This window comes from Lingula anatina, chromosome 1 (genome assembly GCF_051362555.1).
Source record: "Lingula anatina isolate TDL-2025a chromosome 1, LinAna3.0, whole genome shotgun sequence".
Taxonomy (NCBI): Eukaryota; Metazoa; Brachiopoda; class Lingulata; order Lingulida; family Lingulidae; genus Lingula; species Lingula anatina.
The window spans coordinates 39551578-39570772 of record NC_141767.1 but is presented as its reverse complement, the minus strand read 5'-3'; the positions used below and the strand labels follow the sequence as shown (position 1 = coordinate 39570772).

General features: G+C 38.4%; 2 protein-coding genes across 2 annotated transcripts; one reads left to right on the top strand and one right to left on the bottom strand.

Annotated features, from left to right (window-relative positions):
* Nucleotides 1-3200: 3200 nt before the first annotated feature.
* Nucleotides 3201-4897, bottom strand: LOC106151349 (uncharacterized). Its single transcript, XM_013524571.2, has 2 exons — nucleotides 4221-4897; nucleotides 3201-3459 (listed from the first exon to the last, which is right to left on the bottom strand). The coding sequence occupies exons 1-2, from the start codon at nucleotides 4699-4701 to the stop codon at nucleotides 3455-3457; spliced, it is 486 nt and encodes a 161-aa protein (XP_013380025.2). The 5' UTR covers nucleotides 4702-4897; the 3' UTR covers nucleotides 3201-3454.
* Nucleotides 4898-6971: 2074 nt separating this feature from the next.
* LOC106151336 (43 kDa receptor-associated protein of the synapse) lies at nucleotides 6972-19014 on the top strand. Its single transcript, XM_013524556.3, has 6 exons — nucleotides 6972-8399; nucleotides 15827-15925; nucleotides 17069-17191; nucleotides 17523-17576; nucleotides 17856-18055; nucleotides 18541-19014. The coding sequence occupies exons 1-6, from the start codon at nucleotides 7713-7715 to the stop codon at nucleotides 18653-18655; spliced, it is 1278 nt and encodes a 425-aa protein (XP_013380010.1). The 5' UTR covers nucleotides 6972-7712; the 3' UTR covers nucleotides 18656-19014.
* Nucleotides 19015-19195: the final 181 nt, after the last annotated feature.

The window sequence follows — 19195 nt, the reverse complement described above, 5'->3', positions numbered from 1 at the left end:
TGACAATATCTAACCAAGTTCTTACTGAAAGGTCTAATATTATGTGTGAAATACCATTTTGCTGTTGAAATATAAAAAATGAACATCTTGATCAAGTTTTCTAAGCTGTATCGTATTTTGAAACTCAACGATGCCATGTTTGAAGACTACTTTTTAATTTGGCTGGGTCAAACGAATGTTTACCTGCATCACTTATATTTCCTTTTTTATTATGTTTGTGAGGAGGTGATTCCATTACATAATCAGGTTGTAAAATATTTTATTCGAGCGCTTATCATTACAAAGAGAAATAAAAGAAAAGTAACGCTAACAGCCATTTCATGATTGTCTCATGATCAAAGCAACCCTCCAAGGTATGTATTTTACTAGTTTTGTTAAAAAAATATCTTACACTTATTGAAACAGTTTTATAGTAAGTGAGGTTTTTCAAGCAGCTGCTTTGCTGGAAACAGGTCAGCGTATATCAGTCTCTTTTGTTCTAATTTTTTAGTTAGTAAAGAAACCATATTATTTTCATTCTCATCTGAGACGTTATCCTGCATCCAACAATCGTTTTAATTCTTTTACATCGAGTGCTAAAAAGCAATCGGACTGCATGGTTTCCAGTTTGTCAAATCACAATATGAGCCAGAAAATCGATGCAATCGCTGATCGTATCAGCCTTCATTTATCCAATGCCCGAGTTTCCTCAATACAAGGGATGCAAACATCATACAACATATCGGAAGTAAATGAACGGTGTACGTATCGGCATAAGTGATTTTCAAAAATGTTTTCAGTGGGCGGAACCTGCGTTTCTCTGCCAAATTAAATCTTAGGTAAATTTACTATGAACGCTCTACCAAAACCGAAATGGTGTGTGTAATTGGGGATTGATCGATCGTTCTGTTTTGATTGTAACTGAGCTGGATCCATGCTTAAATGATGGAGCTGTTAAGCGGATCTGCTCACATTGTTTGAACCTGATGGGTCCAAGTTTGAAATTACAGAGGAGGATAAATGAGGAAAAGAACGTACTGTACCTTCGTCTCATATATTTGTTTCTCCTAATGTTCGTATAATCAATGCAATGAGCTAATGCCCTTTAATCATTTTAAAGTACTACATCTATGATCAAATTGATTTTTTCTTAATCAACCATGGTGTGCAACCTAGATAAAAATAGATACAATAATTTAATAAGATGTTTCCCATACTCCGTCATTTACTTTAAGTGGTAAAGGGATTTTTCCTGTATCAATTGCTCTAAATTCAATTAGAAAGACGGATAGGATCCTGCCCACGCTACCATAATTTGTTTTAATTTGCAGCGTCATTTCGGTTTCTTCGTCCGTATTTGCCACGGACCTTGCAACCTTCAGGAATAGCCCGTGGTCAGGAATAATACATTTTGGTTCACTGGGGTGGGTTATGGGCATGAGGGTAGAGTTACAGTTTAAAAATGGGCGTGGATTCAAACGACTCCAATGTTAGGCATTAAATGCATTTTTCTGGCATTTACATTGTAGATAGTCAAGCCACCATATGTGAAGTGTACCTTTTCTATATGCAACTGGTGTTATAATTTTAGTCATCATCATCATCATTCAATTATGAGATTTATGTTCTTTTTATCGTGATTTTTGTAATCCAAACTCAAAGCAGTTGGTTTTGAAAGTAGACCTGCTGTTTATTTACACGAGTATATATTTAATTCTAAAACTCCTTTTAAATCAATTCATTCATTCTATTTTAGGCCTCCATTTTTGTCTATTCATTTAATTTTTGATAATTGAGACCTAAAATAAAGTTCTGTATTCTGAATCGAAGGGGTTAATTTGCAAGTGGTAAATTATTCACCACGGCCGCGTTATACTTCCCAACTCTAATATAATAACACATCCAACGTCTAAGTATCAGTAATGTAGCGTGTGTAATTAAATGTCGACAAGATTAAGGGGGTTTTAGATTAGTGCTACTTGTATCGGGGCACGGAATTTCTTAAGTTACATTAAAGAAGAAATCATTCGATTGATACATTGATTGGTTATTTATTTAGATGAGATGCCATTAACGTGTTTACCACGAGGGAGATGTATTTTTTTTGTCAGTACTAATGCACAATACTTATTAACGTTAGGCCCTTAAAGTTTTGACTATACCATTAATGAGCGGTCTCTGAAATTCTCAGAAACTAGAAAAAGCGGTAAAAAATGCGCCACGCTCTATTTGAGCTTTCACGTATAGTCAGTTACAATGCAGGTAACCGCAAATATGGACGACATCGTCGAATGAAATACAGCTTCCTAAAACTTTGAACTGAAGTGTTATAAAAAATAATTGAAAAATAAAACAACAATTTATACCCAAATGATATTCGAAAAACGATCTGCATGTGAACTTTGTAATCTGATTGTTTCTGTGACCGTGTGTGTGCTTGTGTGTGCGTGAGAGAGAGAGAGAGAGAGAAAGAGAGAGTTGCCGTTTTATTATAATGACAGGACTTCATCGTCATTTGACCTCCTATTCATCGTTTTTCTGGATAAGAGAAAACGTTCTCCTAATATGTGGCTGTGATGTACAAATATTTCCTTAAAATATCGGACACATTTAAGCATTGTTAACATTATATACACGGTATGTAGGTATATTCCACATTTGACATTATCTAACAATACAGGGCCTACAGTTGGTGTATACTTACACGAATACGACCGAAAGTTTTGCAAACGGGCTCTAAAAACGTCAACGATCCTATCTCTACGAAACATTAAGCCAGTGCCTGTTTTTTTTTCTTTCAAGTATGTAACACAATACACATAATGGGTTTTAAGTTGAAATGCACTGGGTGCCTACCAACATGTGGAGCACAGAAGTCTTTTAGCATACACTGGACTTTGCTGGGAACGCGGTGAATCTCATGCAGTAGCGGCACGCGCTGGTCTCCCAGACGCAACGGAGGTCACACTGAGCAAAACACACGAGCGTCTAGAAATGTTATTTCAAATTGTTTGGATTGACTGGAAGCCGGCGCAGCTCCACTACACCACTTGAAGTAATTACTGACACCATGACCAGGTAGACAGAATAGGGAGAGTGCAGGCCTCTAAGAAAATTAGTCCGGCCTCGGCAAATTTTAACGGGCGTCGGTCGAATTTTCGTAACTAAAAAAATCTGGGGAGTTTTCGTATTTGGCTAATGTAATGCACAAGGACCGAGTGTTATTCTACAGATGTATTTTATTGTTTTCATATTTGAGATAGTTTCCGAGCAATGTTGCAATTACATCAAAGTATTTGCCTAATTCAGCTTACACGACGCAACTGGGTATTGGATTTGTGAATTGTTAAAAGTCACGTTAGAAATTCAACATTTTATATGGTAAACGAGTCCTTGGTGTCTCTGGGATATCACTTGGTACGGCAGACCGAATCTCTTGAAATCTGTGTTGGGTAGTTTCTTTCAAACATACTTGTTAAACTGAAACAGAAGAAAAATAAAACTAATTGCCACTCTACCATAACAATCTTTAATTTGGAAAGGCTAATCCAATTAAAGCATTCACGTAATCGAGTGTAGCAATAGTGTTAAAAAACAGCAGTTGTATAACGCATTATAATTGCTTATACTATATCGAACGTGACAGAACCACGGCTGGTTAAAACATGTGCTGGCATTTAAAGGCGGGCCATTAAAGTTATAGGGCATGTTTTTAAAACCCTTCTCAGAGCGAATGTTTACATTTAAATGAAGAATCCCCAGCTGTTTGGACTGGGTATAGAGCCAGTGTAGCAGTATAATTGACACTATCACAACACCAGTGTCTATGTTACAAACAATATAGTAGAGGAAATAGCGGGGATAGCACGATGGGTGACTAATAAAGGAAAAGAAACTGATTTCAGGACTTCTGCATTTTTTTCCAGAAGAGAAAATTTCAGAACAGAGAGATTTTGTTTATATTATACATTCTGGTTTAGCGCATATAGTCTACGCCTACTTCCAAAGCTTTTAAACTACATATAACTGTTTTGTCTCACAAGTTGTGAATAAATGCACTATGGTATATTGGTATATTGAGTGTGTGAAGTTTAAATATAAAGCCAAAATTAAGTGTACGAGTTAGTTGGGTATAAGCGAACGTATTGCATTTCCTTGCTGGGTAAGGCTGCTATAAAACAGTAAGCCATGTCATATCCTGTAAGTTACAATTCTCAGCATAAACGAGATTATCACTTTACCATCAGGTCCTGGTCTCCTCCCAGGTCGTCTGATTAGCACCGGTTCCAACCCTTTCTCACCCGCCTCCTCAGATATAACGATGTCTGTGGTGTCTGGGGGAGCCAGCGTCCGGTCTTCTGCTGTGGTGTCGTCTGCTCCGTATATCAAAGGGTTGGGAGCTGGGTAAAATGCCACTCTCTTCAGCCCACCCACCTCAGCTTTGACGGTGTTCACAGTTTCCCTAAAGTTTTCTATAAACTTTTGTAGCTCAGCCACGCTGGTTTTCAGTTTGGTGTTCTTCTTGTCGACATCACTCTGGTTATCCACGGCCCTCTGCAGTACCTTTAACAGTTTGGGAGAACCCTCACAGTTAATGCCAGGGACGGTGAATGTAAGTCCACACCGGTCAAACTTGGTCCTACGTGACTGTCCGAGTATTATATTGGCCACACTAAACAGGACCAAGACGACCAACAGATCCTTTCTGTTGGTGAGCGCCATCACTGTGGCTGCTGACCCGTCTGTGTGTTATAACTCGTTTGTAACCAGCAGACTGATGGAGGGTAGAACTCGCCTGTATCGAATTAGAGCGTGGAGCTCTGGTTGAAGCTTGGCAATGTCAAAGGTCAATCCTTCTGGTAGACGTGAAAAGGAAGAACACACCATGGGTACGTTTAATAAGACACGGTGCGATAGGAATGTATGGTTTCCTCGTGTTTTCTTTATACTGAAGTCGAGTAAAATGTAACCACCAACCGTTCTAATGGTTCTGGTGATATACGAGTGTGTGTAAAAGAGTACGGGAAATAGCCTCCATGGAGCTCCAGATAATTACAAACTGAAAGCAAAACTATTATTTCACAGTTGAGTTGAAGACTGGGTCGTATATACGTTTCCAAGTTAAAGAAAATGGCAATGACTTCAAACATTTTCACCATTTGGTGTGATTTTTTAAAGTTATTTTTGGCAACAAAATTCAGATGTGAGAGGAAAAACATTTAATCAAATATGTTGTGTTAGAGAGGAACTTGAGCTGTGTAGTCTGACTAGATATGCCACATACTACATGTATAACCAAATAACCTACCTTTCATATTATTTTTTCATCTTAGAAAATCATGCTTTCACTCCAAATGATGACCAGGCGCAATGCAAGCCACAACTAAAGCACTTTGGCCTAGGTCGTAAAGTAGTGATAAATCCCCAACGAGCGCAATGACTATGTCACTACAAAAGCACTCCGATCTTACTTCACAACTACAGCATTTTATTCAGTATTAGGCCTACTGATGAAGGAAGATCGGTGGGAAGCGCTACCAAATATCAGCAACGGCCAGCTGTATCTTGTAAAATTGCATACTGCATCATTTTCCACGTAAAACAATTCAAAAGGATTTTGACCCAAGGTTTACAAACTATCGTTGCTGGCTATGTGACAAAAACTATGTGACGATACTGGTAGTTCCTATAACAACACGTAAAATTCATATTGTGAATTATCATGACATGTCACTTTATCATTTCCATAACATTGCCACGTCCACTGATTGATTTTAGTATCCGCGTATGTATATATTTATATACTTATATATCCTCGTGGTCTATGGCTAAGAACGTTATCAATGACTCATTATTTCACTTCAATCCTGTAGGAATACTTGCATTATTTTCACATCTTTATCCAATATCGAACTGTATTTTGGATGGTTAATGGAGATTTAGAACCGCGGGACAATGTGGAACTTGGTCATGTGTCTGAATCCCTTTGTGGGTTTGATGGCAATACATGCACATATATAGTATCTTTAGGCTTAACCAGCGTATCGCCACCACACAATTTGTCGACACAACTCATTCTGTGGTCTCAAAAGTATCAAATCCAAAATTTATGTTAATACCCGAGTGGTTTGAGACCTCCCTTATTTGGCTCTAGAGCTTGTCAAAAAAGTGAAAACTGGAATATTTGAAATCACTTTTACTTATTTGCACCTGTCTTTACTAACAGATAGGAATTAAATAAGTATGGCTGTGGCATATTCTCTGTACTGTGGTACGGACTTGACACTATTCAATAGTTTAAGGTGAAAATGTTTTAAGGCCTAATGACTTTTATGCTCCTAACACTGCTAGAGAAATAGAATATGTAAAACATATGGGCCGGTTAAAGGAATTTTTTTCCAAACCCTTTTGCAGGAAGTCTATATCCGCCGAGCAGAGGAAGAAATTAGTGCCAAAGTATGAGTGAGAGTTAAGGAAAGGAACTGAAACAAAATGTGTATATCTCTAAAATGTTTGCTTTTCATATCTTAAAATGTGTTAAAACAGAATATGATTGACCAATGGTGGGTTATGCATTGATGCCGTTCATTTAAAGTGTTGCTCTCTTCGAATTAAATAATTAGCACATATATCAGTGGCAATATAAGTAGTATTAACAACAACAGAAAATCAAGTTTATTTTCATGGTACATAATTTTGGAAACTACGTTAAGAGAAATGGCATGTTTTAATAAGCCTTCTACCATAGTTTTCGCAGTTTGTGTTAGTCAAACGTACATACTGTAAAGTCTGAAATTGATAGAAAATTATCCATGGAATTTGGTATTTTAGTAAAAACAAAATGCACGGGAATGCGTTGTAAATGCTCCTGTCTTTAGCTTGGTTTTTATGAATAATATTTCGCCTAACTTTCACTTGTTATAACATGCTCATCATAGCGCCCTCCACCGGACTCCTGTGACATTTAAATAACACGTGGCGCTATCGCTGGAAGAACACATCCGAAGGTAGACTTGCCAGGAGTATGTCTGTGCAATTACTGCAGGGAATTCTCAGAATATGAACTCCACCTAAGGCTCCAAGCATTTACGTACATACAGCGCAATGCGTGGTAGATTATTGGATTTGGTGAAGGTTTGTCTGAAATGATGAGTTCCTTCTTGTCAACATGACGTCACAGTCAGTGTCTTCGTTCACGGCGCAGCCTCGGGGCCCATAGCTCAGAGGAGCAAATAACCTGCTGCGCTTTTTATAGAAACTTTGGTAAACGTTTTCTTAGCCACAGTGTTCTTTTCTGGGAGATGCTTTGCATGGTGCCTAGGACAGATATGCGGCAGGTGCAAGAGAGAGTAAGATGTTACCAATGTTATCATTGATTTTTCATCCAGAAATGACCTAATTATGACTGATAAGGGATATTTCTAATTTGCTTAGCACTATATTCATCACCACAGACGTAACTCCAATAAAAGCTGCAGGAAGCGCCGTATTGACTGAGATTTCGACCAGGACTGTGATTGGAGAAACAATGGCTTTGTAGACGACGTGAAAGACGAGGGCAGCACTGAAGGCAAGGGGGAACTGCTGAAGGTGCACTGTACCTACTTCTGGTAACCAGCATTCTTACAAGTCACTCCGTGAGCAGTTTTAACTGAAGAAATATCCACTTGAGACGTAAAGGACAGGAGAAAGCACAGAAAGGCTTAACGGTTTCTTAAAAAACACGCAAAAGAATGGGCCAAAGAATTGTTAAGCAGGAAATCAACGAGGCGGTGAAGCTGTACAACGCACAGGATCACGAGGAGGCGGTCAAGAAATGGAACCACGTTCTAAGAAAGACCTCGAACTGTCAGCTTAAGTTCCAGACTCTTGGGCATCTTGCTAACGCTTCCAGTGACTTGGGCAAGTACAGGGACATGTTGGTATATGCTATACAACAGATAGACATAGCAAATGAGCGTGAAAACACTTACATGCGTGCCGAGGCATATCTGAACTTGGCTAGAGGCAACGAACGTATTGGCGAATATCACAAAGCAGTGTCGTATGCTCGGCATAGCCTTCAGAACCAAGCAAAAGATCCACGAACTCACGGGCATGTGTACCTTACCATGAGCAATGCCTACTTCGGTTTTAGCAACTTCAGCAAGTGTCTAGAAAATCTGGACAATGCCCTCAGAGTCGCAAACGAGCACGGCGACATCGTGCTACGAATAGAGACATATTTCAGCGTAGCGAGGTTCTTCACGACTCTGAAAGATTATAACAAAGCTGTGCAATTTTTGGACAAATGCAAAGAGCTCTCTGTCAGCATCGAGGTTCCTGACTTGGTTCAGAAATACCTACGCTTAACCTCTGTTCATCTGTCCATTCCTTACCGTGAGTTGGGCCATTACAATGAGGCAATGGAAAAATGCGAGGTAAGGTATCGGAATTTCTCTTTTCAGACAAAAATCTGCCATCACTTAAATGGGTTTAAAGGTTAACTTAATAAAAACCTAGCATCTTCCGACGTCGACGTCATAAACGACTTGATTACTCTCGCTCGAAACACCTTTCATCGCTCGACCGTAATACTAATATCAACGTTATTAGATATTCAGATATCACGCATGTTCTTTTTATCTTCACAATAATCGCAGCTTTCAACCACTGAGAACTCGGATGCTTTGCTCGTAATTAGGATAAAGATTAGTTTTTATCGACCCGTGGTGAATATGCACGTATTGTAATGGAAAGATAATGATAGTCATTGTTTTCTGTTCAATAGTAACGCGAATAGGCCTTGAGATAAGTGGAAGTGCACGTTCCCCAACTCCTGTCCACTTCAAGTCAAAACATTTGTCTTCTCGTGCACATGTTGAACCCGAAACATGTTTTTATCAGAACCTTATATTTAGAGCACTATTTAATACTGACTTAAAGTACTACACAATACTTTTCCTATTATCGATTTTTTTCTTTCTCATAAGTGCTACGAAGGCGTCTTAAGAACAATTTATTCACTTTCTTCGTTCCTCTGGAGACTATCACTTTTTGTTTGGTTATAACTGAGCGGGAATTTACTTTACAATGCCCATCCTCCTTCTATAGGCAACCTACAATATATGATTGTTTTCTTTGACATTTCGTTGATTTTCATATATCATCTTAAACCACTCAATCAAAATATCCTACTGTAATTTATACAGGGGTTGTGGGTTAATAGACTTATATTAGTAACTGAATGTATACGTCCAGTAGTGACATTGATTCTCAAATTCCGGGTAGATTACATAAAATAAATAAACCTGCTCTTTTTTCCATGCTGATATTTGCTAGGTAAGTTTATTTCAAGTAGGCATGTGCGTTGTTTATTAGGCGCCCGCACCTGTTGCGTTCCGTCCAGTAGCCACGCGGAAGGGAAAGATCACAGAAGCTTGCTATCTTTTGGACGTAATGGGACGTCTGAAACGCGGCAGGATGAAAAAGTGACATAATTTTTGGTATATGTCGGTTATATATGCACATAACGCGTTCCAATAGAACAAATTTCCCTTGTCAAATTTCGGTCGCTGGCAGAATGCCCGACCCATTTCTCACATTATTCAAATAGGTATGTCCCGTATTCCCTCCTAATTCCTACAAATAAGATATTCCAACTTAATAATACACACATTTGAGGAGCGTGCTTTTCGGTACCACTGCAGAATGAAATTCGTAACGGAGTAATCCAATCCACCAGGTGTTAAATATTAAATAAGCGCATGATTGATGTTTTTTACGTAATAGCAGCTCAAAGTATTATGATATTAGGTGGGCAGTACGCTTGGTGTCTTACTAGGCAATACAAAATATTGATGATTTTCAGCTCTCTATAGAAGCTTTATGGCTCTTGTTCACTGAGATATATGTATATGTACGAGTAAGATTCACAAAACCATATGTGTTTTAGATATAATCGCCCCTCTCGAATAAACCAACAGCGAAGACAGTTTATACACATGAGATATATACCATAACATTCCCAGAGTTGGGTTCCGGAAAAATGATCAGGGAAAGCATAATGTATATGTACTAAGGGTATATATTCTTATACTTTGTGTTGTTTACTAGACTTTCAAAATGTGTGAATAAAGAACATGAAATAAAAAATACATGCACCTGTACACAACATTGTGTAATAAGTATGTGTTATATTTACTTGTAGAACCTACATTGTACTTACTGGTTTCCAAATCAAAACGTTTGATTGTCAGATACAGAAATGAGTACTGTACTTGATCAAATAAATCTCGCCTCCCGCCCCTCAGTTATAATATGCACCTTGACTTCGTTAACTAAATTTAGATGTTTTCTCCGCGAGCCATGTTTCGCATTTATTTCAGGTGATATCAACTATATCTACTTCAAAGTGATACCCATTTCTCTGGTATGCCAAGACACACGTGTTTCGTTTTCAATAATCTTCGTGTTGGCTGTTTATCTTTATGTATTGCTTTAGCAGCGGGCGATTAGTGAAAATGCGCAGGTTCAAAATTATCCAAGTTTATTTGATCACGAATCAAAATATACAGGGAAACTTTGATCTACTTTCTGGCCTTCCATGCTCTCGCAATCAAGCTTTAACCTGATCAAAGTACCCCAATACAACTTTAATCCAGTTGCTTTGTGAATATTATTAGTCAGCAAAAGGGAAAATGGTCGCTATTTTTACGAGGCTATTTGTCCAGATGCCACAGTTTTATCAAATGTGCGTGTGTGTCTTCTTATTACTCCTAGCGTGAACAAGTTAACTTTACTTCGGGAATCTGTAATTATCTAAGATCAATGTACCGATCTGCTGAATTACATGACTGACGACAAACTGTATATTTTCATCTTGATTGCAAAATGCTTGCCGAAAGTAGCTCATAATACAATAAACGGTATAAGGATTTTAATAAAGAAAGAAAAAAAAAGAAAAAAAGGAAAGACAAAAATAGAGAGTACATAGACTTAAGTCTTGAAGCATGATGCGCAAAGAACGTTATCACTTTGACACCTGGGGCTAGAGATGATTGATCCCCATGATGCACCTGTTGGGTGTACCTGAAAGCGGGAAGCGGAACAGACTGCGGCTATGGTTGCCACGCTTGGTCACACACACACGCACACAAACACACACACACACACACACACACACACAGAGAGAGAGAGAGAGAGAGAGAGAGAGAGAGAGATTTCTTGGTGCCCTTAAAACATTAAAGTTATTAGATAAGTGACAGATTTACAGATGTAAAATGAATATAATGTGTCCTATCTGAAAGCATAGGGATTTATTTGTTATATTCCGTAGTCTTAGTACAGCTGGCAATTAATGAAAAAAACATTGCTGTCTGTGCAATCTACGGTAGAAAGAAATTGCCCAAATTTGGCAGGAAAAACAAGTCGATTAGCGAAGTTTTGGAAATGTAGTAAATTGGATGCCGATATCAACTCTAAGACGTCAACGACCAGACTAGATAAAAGTCCTCGGACCAGACTAAAGCACCGTTATCATTGTTATCTTATTAGAGAGCGAATCATCTCCACAGATCTGCATTAATTGTGAAACACTGTCTCTTTGGCGTCTTTGATTGGCTGAAATGGATGCTTTCACTTTGACATTGTGCCACTTCTGGCGAATACAGTAACATAAGAGCGAGTATTAGTGGCGTCAAATTGACGTTTGAATCCCCTGAGAGTCTGGGGTCACTTACTTAAAGTGTCCTTTGCATTAAATGATGGAAGACTAATATCCAACTGTTTAATCAAACCGAATGGATGCCAATCAAACCATTGCATTGTTTTCGATTTCCATCGATGTTTACGACGTTCTATTCTGTGAACCGCACACGCTTCTTTCAAGATCGACACCTTTTGGCAAAAGGATGAAGTTAATTTCCCTTGCGTCATATTTGAGTCTTGAGTCAAAACCTCCTAAACATAGAATGGATTGAGTCATAGAAGAAATAAATAGCCGAGTATTGCGAATTCCGAATTTCCTTTCATTATGTTAGACGCATGCTGATTCGATTTATAAAAAACACGTCAGAACAAAATTACGTAAACGTAAAGACATTTGATATATATTTGTCAATCTGGCTAACAAAAATCAAGAGAAAATATTGCCAATCATATGCATCATTATTATCTTAAGTTGCAGAGGAATTGCCTATGGGCTTAATAATTTCGTTGGTTTTCTCTTTTTTATTTCCATGTGCTTATGGAGTTTGACGTTGATCTCTGTTGGGCGTTGATATTGAAATAGGTTATGACAACTTAAGTATTAGATTTTTAAATATCTAGACAAACCCATGGTTTCGAGCTACCATATCTCTTTATTAACAAAAGGACGCAAACTGCGTTTCTCTCTCTTTCAGAAAATTGGCTTTAAGCAACATCTTGAGGAGATAGTATAAAAGCATGTCAGATATGCGCATATATCTTTTTCTGAAATGCCGCCGCTGTGTGATAAAACGTTACATTGGTTCCAGGTGTGAATTATGAAAAATGCCGATAAAACTTCGTCTAAAGGATACCATAGGTGGGAGAAAGGGGGGGGGGGGGGGACAAACTGCTGTTGCCAGCTGTAATCTTCACCAGTATATGTTTTGTGAATAAATTCCAGAGGGCCTTTTATTTTTTCTTTCTTTCAATTTCTTCTTTCAATCGTTTCTGCTGAGCCGTAAAGCAAGCATATACTGCAAGTTAAGCCAATGGACGATAAAAATGCACAACCCCAAACCAATGGCTTTATTTGAGGCAACGTTCCACCGCAAAAATTGCGCCGAGGAACTATTGAAAAAGAAATAAATCGGCCACATCAGCCGCTAATACAGCATATATATATCACTAGTACTAGTGTCTGCATAAGACGTTTTTTGTGTCTGCACTGGTATATGATCAATAACCTTCTTTTAGATGATGAACATGTTTTTGATTTCCTTATAAGCGAAAATTCTCATAGCATCCCAAGTCTCTGAACAAGGGTATCGATGGTCTTCAGCTTGATTACATGTATGAAGGTATGTGGATGAGAACATGTCTGTGTACTTCGTTACTTTTGATATATCTAAAATCGCCAAAATCTCCCATCTTCACCAAAACATCGCAACCATCTTTTTAGGTTGAACTTTTCCTATTATAGTTCCCGTGTCAAACATAAAGATCACAGCTTGAGAAATGGCCTTTTGTCATCATGCGCCTTTTGTACATTCATCAACACCTCTACAGCCACGTAAATCAAATTATCATATTTCCAGGATACACGCTTGTTAGCGATAACCAAGTCACCTTTCTGTTTGAACTGTTACGACCCTCGACTGACAACCAATTCGATCTCATTACCACTAAAGATAGAATACACTTGGCAACAAATTCATTTTCCTTTTAGCACCAGAGCCAAAGTTTTGTTTATGCTGGTAACGTGAACTTGAGTATCAGTACTCTGTACATATGTGATCATTGGAAAATATTTGCCTTACACCGCCAGTAACACGCAGGTTTTAATCGCCTGGAGAAACGGCTCCTCTGTTGGTTGCCTTCTGCCATTGGAACGTGAAGGAGGTGGAAATCAAAAAAGTAATTGAATGTTTTCGACAAGGATACGGCAACCAGACCTTTGTGCGATCTAAATTAAAGATAACTAGGGTCAGCAGTGCTGCTTCGTGCTTTTCAAATTCAGCTCCCTCCAATAGTTTGTTTAACCTAACTTTTAAGTGGTATAAGTGGTTTACAAGACAACGCAATGTTGACCACAGGTTGTGAGAGGTGCCCCAACACCACCCATTTCCGTTCAGTTGTTGTGTTTTGAGTATACGTTCGTTTTTGTGCCAGCTGTTGTGTAAAAGCTCTACGTTTTAATGGTACCATAAGAGTTCAATTTGAATAAAAAAAAATCGGCTTTAGAACTGATAATATTCCAATTCAGACATATTTACCTATTGTAGAGGTAAAATCCGGGACGACGACTAGGCAGATGGACAGTCGGACATCAGACGGTGTTTTTTATCGTTAGCGATACTACATGACTAACTTGACAACAGCTCAGGAGTATTCAGCCATCATCTTAGTTGAACCAATAATCGTGTTTGTGAATAGCCGAAATTTCAAATGTAACCAACTTGATATGAAATCTATTGTGTATGGAAGAGGGAGGGAGCAAAAATGACGGACAAATATATTGCCGAAGAACAGCCAGAAGCAAAAACATTCCGTCTATTAATTTACGCCAAAAAAACTTGTAAATCGAAGAATAATTCGGGAAAAATTATCATTAAAATCAATTTGCCTTCCAACAGAGACTCTGAATCTAATAAAGCCAATGGAAATCATATGGTGGTTTTGTTATCCCCCCTGGTAGTTTGTTGGCAGTTTTCCGTTAGTCGCTAAGGCATTGGTAACGTCGGCCCAACGTGAGTTTTGCAAGCCGATCATTTCTTTATAGGCACTATCAGAACGTGGATCGATCGAAAACAAAGGGAAATGCAAAGGGAATAAAATAATTAATTTCCGACATTCAGCAAACGCATCTCCCTGGGAGAAAAAAGATTGAAGTGTTCTTTTTTTCAAGTCCTGATGGATGCCTTAGTTTGGTTATTTTGACGTCAGGGGAAAACTTTGTTTAATCTACTTTTAAATGAGTTGTTTGTGTGACGCCTTTACTTGGTGAATCCTCAGAGAATGCTAAACCTTGTTAGGAATGGAACACTTCATGAAAACATGCCTGTTAAAAAAAGCCCTATTGGAGATTACAAGTTAATGAAAATTCATCCTAAGTTTTTAATTAAATCTAGATACACAGACAAAGCGAGGAACGCAGGACGTGCCTTGGTGCTAAACTTGCGTCTGATGGTAGACGATTTGTCAAACTTATTATGGGATCGACTGCCAACTCACAAACACTTGCCAGGAAACGTAAAACTGTTTCTAAACTTACACGGACAAAGTTAAACATCGATTTTCCCATTTGAAATAGAAAGTTGAGGTCGTTTTATTATTGGCTGCGGAAATAATAGGCAGTTATGATGACATTTGATGGATTGATAGCTGTAATGAAAGACAAATAGCCTTAGGGATATAAAGTAATTTTTTGTGTAACAATGCCGTGGGAATGAGTATTCCACTTCCCTCCTACGTTAGGTTCTACCTTGTCGTGCGTTCATGAACAACAAACCCTCTTTCAATGTTAATGTTTTCGAACGTTCATGAACAAATAACTCTCTATCAGTGTTAATTTGCTCTTATTGAAAACCAAATTTCCTGATAGGAAATTTGCCAGGACGCAAAAAGACATATTAAAGTTTATTTTAAATCGGTATTGGTGACGTTTTGGTAGCGACTTAAAATATATATTCCAAAGATAGAGTCAACAAAGATCTCTAAATGGATCTGGCTGGAAATCACGGAATAAGCATGTATTTTGTCAATGTCATCGCCTGCAGAACATCGCAGTTATTTTTCTCAAAATATCAACATTGGTGGTGCCCATACAACCTTTTCGTTGATAGTCTAAGGCGATAGCATTTAAAGCATGATCAAATTGATCAGTGGGTTCCCTCGACGCAATTATGGAAGTATCTCTCCTTGTGCGCAGACTATTTTGTTATCCGCCGTTTTGGCTCTGTAAAAAGGTCAATTTATTAAACATCAACACGATTTGTACTAAAACCTACATTCAAACTTTGCATTTCCATTACTATGTATCGTTGTATCTCCTATTATCTGCCCAAGTGATAATGTACTTGACTTCTCGAATCAACTTGATAGGAGCCAACATTTTCCTAGTTGCTATCAATAACAATCTCTGTTATCTTAACTTCACTCATTTTATCCATATTTCCAGGATGCCTTGAAGTCAGCTATGGAGAAGAACGATAGACCCGTTCAAGCAAAATGTTTGCACAGCTTTGCAGAAATTCACAAGAAATTACATGACTTTGAGGTAGGTTAAGAGTAAATTAATGCAGTCTGGGTGCAGTGACAGATGACTAAAAAATTATTATCATAAAACTGGAATTACCTTTCAAAATATCTTAATATGTGCACGTGTTTGCCAAAATATATACACAAGCAAGTGAATAAAAGGATATCAAAATACCAATAACTAAAAAACACACATGCTGTGAAAATATCTTGTCATCACCCCATACACACACCCCAAATTTGTTACCGTCGCCCTGAGAAGATCTGCGGTGAACTGAAAAACAAAAGTAACTAATCCATCTTAAATTTAGACAAAAAAAGACAATAATATATATAAGAAGATTCCATTATATTTTATTTTGGGCATAAATGGGGCCTTACAATAAAGAATTACAATATTAATAAAAAAAGAAGACACCCTCTCCTTAAAAATCAATTTGTGTGTTTCAAGGAAATTCTTAAGCCCAAGCTCTTCATCAAAGCTATATATCCTAATATAACATGGTTACCAGCCGAGGAGACGTGAGAAATGGGAGCCCATGTAGTGAACACGAAAGCAATTTGCCACTTTCAACAAGCCATTTCAGAACTGAAAGAAGCTGCGAGCCTGTGCCATGAATACATTTCACGGCAGGAGGGTACCAACTTGCACGATCAATATCGGAAGTGTGCGGCATTGCCCACATAAAAACCCTATGGTATAGGTGCTACCTCGTGCCCGTATCAAAACAGCACTTCCAATGTGGGTCTCTGAAAACGTACAAGGAACACATTCTTTAATACTTAAAGACGCCCTTAAAGGCCTAATACAACCAAGCCTTGAAGCTTGAAGTGTATATATTCCCAGGACATTGGTTATCCCTAACGTGTACCCAAATAACCACGTCTGTAACCAGGAAGAAAACATGTTCGGTCAAGATCATTTGTAACAGCCAGCCTTGTGTACAGTTTATACCACTTAGCCTTTTGTAGCTAACCTTTTCCAGATTCTGCCTTGTAAAAGGTTAAACGCCAACTTGCCAACTTGATAAAAAGGTGCATATGAAACAAACTGTACTAACGGCAAATTAACCATAACACAGAGAGCACACGCAATACAAACAGTTTGAGCAACCTCATAACTACAGTAACTGTATATAGTTTTTTTGTATTATGTTTGCAGAAAGCGTATCCCCGTTACGAAGCTGCCCTGAACATAATGGTAGAGACCGGGGACCGCTATGGGCAGATGGAGGTCCTCATCGGCAGGGCAGACGCCATGATGCTGGGCAATAATGTCAAAAAGGTACCAGTGAAAACTGATCGCATAGTGGATCATAGAACATGCCCTACACGATCCCTTTCCATTTACATCCCCCAACCATCCTTGTACAGGGGGGAGGGAGGGCATTCTAGAGAGACCACAGTCGCTTAAGTGTAGGCTACAGTTAATATTAGATTATATATCTTGAACCCGTCACTGTTTAACGTTCGTTGGACATTGTATGGCATGTGTAGATCATTGAATTGATTAGCATTTTGACACGTTCATAATGCAATATATTTGACTCTCTTTCTGTTTCTCTCTTGAGTCGTCAATAGCATTCTAATGTATAATTGGTATTGTTTATTTTCAGTCTCTAGAGTTGTACGGAAAAGCATTAGAGATGGCTCAAGCTTTAAGGTGCAAGGTGAGACTCGCGACCAAAATACATTGTATACACTTCAACATTTATGGTTCGATCATTATTTTACGAACAGACATTTACAACACAAACAGTGTATGAATTATGAATAATAGGGAAAGGGGCAATCGTTTTTTTTTTTTTTTTTTTTTTTTTTTTTTTTTTTTTTTTTTGTGTGTGTGTGTGTGTGTGTGTGTGTGTGTGTGTGTGTTTTAGAGTAAAGGACTTTTCAACGTCACATCAATGGTACTAGCTAGTACATAATGATCTCTGTTTTCAATGCAGTATCAGGTTTACCACATCCATCGAGTTTTGGAAGGAATATACGAACAGCAGGGAGATTTCGACGCCGCCTACCAGGAAAAGTTATGCTATACACCGATGATAGACGAGCTAGAGGTGAGGTGCGAAGTGTGTGAAAAGATGATGGGCATCGTGCCGGAACCGCTGGATACACTGTTATGCAACCACCTTTTTCATGCAAAGTAAGTTACATATGGTATCATGTATTACAAGGTTACATTTGATAGAATTTGATTCTGATTTTGGCACAAAGCTTTCACGGGAATGTGCAACGCGCAATATTGCCTCTTTAAAGTAAATGTTTTAAATAATCTCTTTTGTATTGGGGCTCTTTGTATCAATTACGCACAGACTGAAACGCAAATAACTACGCTTATCTACATAAGTTAATCGCAAAACTTGCTGTCTGTTGGCCCGTGTTTACATATTTCCATGTTTAAGTGATTGCATAGTCATACACGGTCGCTAAAAATATCAGCATCTAAAAGGAAACGATTTTGACAATGCAGAAGGCATGTAAAATGTGAAGTTGGTAAGATTCTTTGGTTTCGCCATACGCGTTGTTGCAATACACTACTTTACCGAAAGGTCACAGGCGAAAACTAATTTTCGACATGCACGTCGGTTAGGATTATTCGCTCTCAAATCATTTCCATCCTCGCTTCAGGTGTGCGAATTTCTTGCGGAAACGCGAGGAATTAGACCCGCGGCGTCCGTCTCAGATCCTGTGTCCAAGGTGCCGCATCAACAGCTGTAAGACTGACCAGGCCACACCGTCCTGAATGTTTGCAGCGGGCTCTTTTATCTGATAGCGAATACCTGCGGAAGACGGTTTAGCAGATAACGTAGGCATCGCTACAAGCGGTTCCAGAGGGCAGGCCACGAGGAATGCTCTTCCTAAAGAACAGTAAATGCACCGCACTATAGTCAATAATTTACGGTGTCTGAAACTGAAGGGAGGAATGGCGGGGGCACATCGCTGCTGAATGTTTTGAATCTCTTCCTCGTGACATAATGTATCAAAGTTAATAAAATCAACACATAAATGGCAAACCTGCTGAGGCAACAAACTTGTTAGGGCAAGTGTATATTTTCTAATGCAACGAAACATTCTTATTATCAGTAAAATGTTTCAAATTAAGTCCCTGATATATTTGTTTTTGATCTAAATGTGTTATACTAACACGTGCACCCTACTGTCTAGCAATGCGCCAAAATTGTACCAATGCCATTTACTTTTAATTTATCGTTTTATTAATAGTTTATCCCACCATTCTCTGTTGTAGCTCAACATTTACACCTGGAGTGCGTTTTCTTGCCAT

Bases quoted from the DNA above. Each gene is read 5' to 3' on its own strand.
- LOC106151349 (XM_013524571.2), bottom strand. From the start codon at position 4,701: ATGGCGCTCACCAACAGAAAGGATCTGTTGGTCGTCTTGGTCCTGTTT.
- LOC106151336 (XM_013524556.3), top strand. From the start codon at position 7,713: ATGGGCCAAAGAATTGTTAAGCAGGAAATCAACGAGGCGGTGAAGCTG. The intron at 8,400-15,826 runs GTAAGGTATCGG...CCATATTTCCAG, and splicing joins AGGCAATGGAAAAATGCGAG to GATGCCTTGAAGTCAGCTAT. The intron at 18,056-18,540 runs GTAAGTTACATA...TCCTCGCTTCAG, and splicing joins AACCACCTTTTTCATGCAAA to GTGTGCGAATTTCTTGCGGA.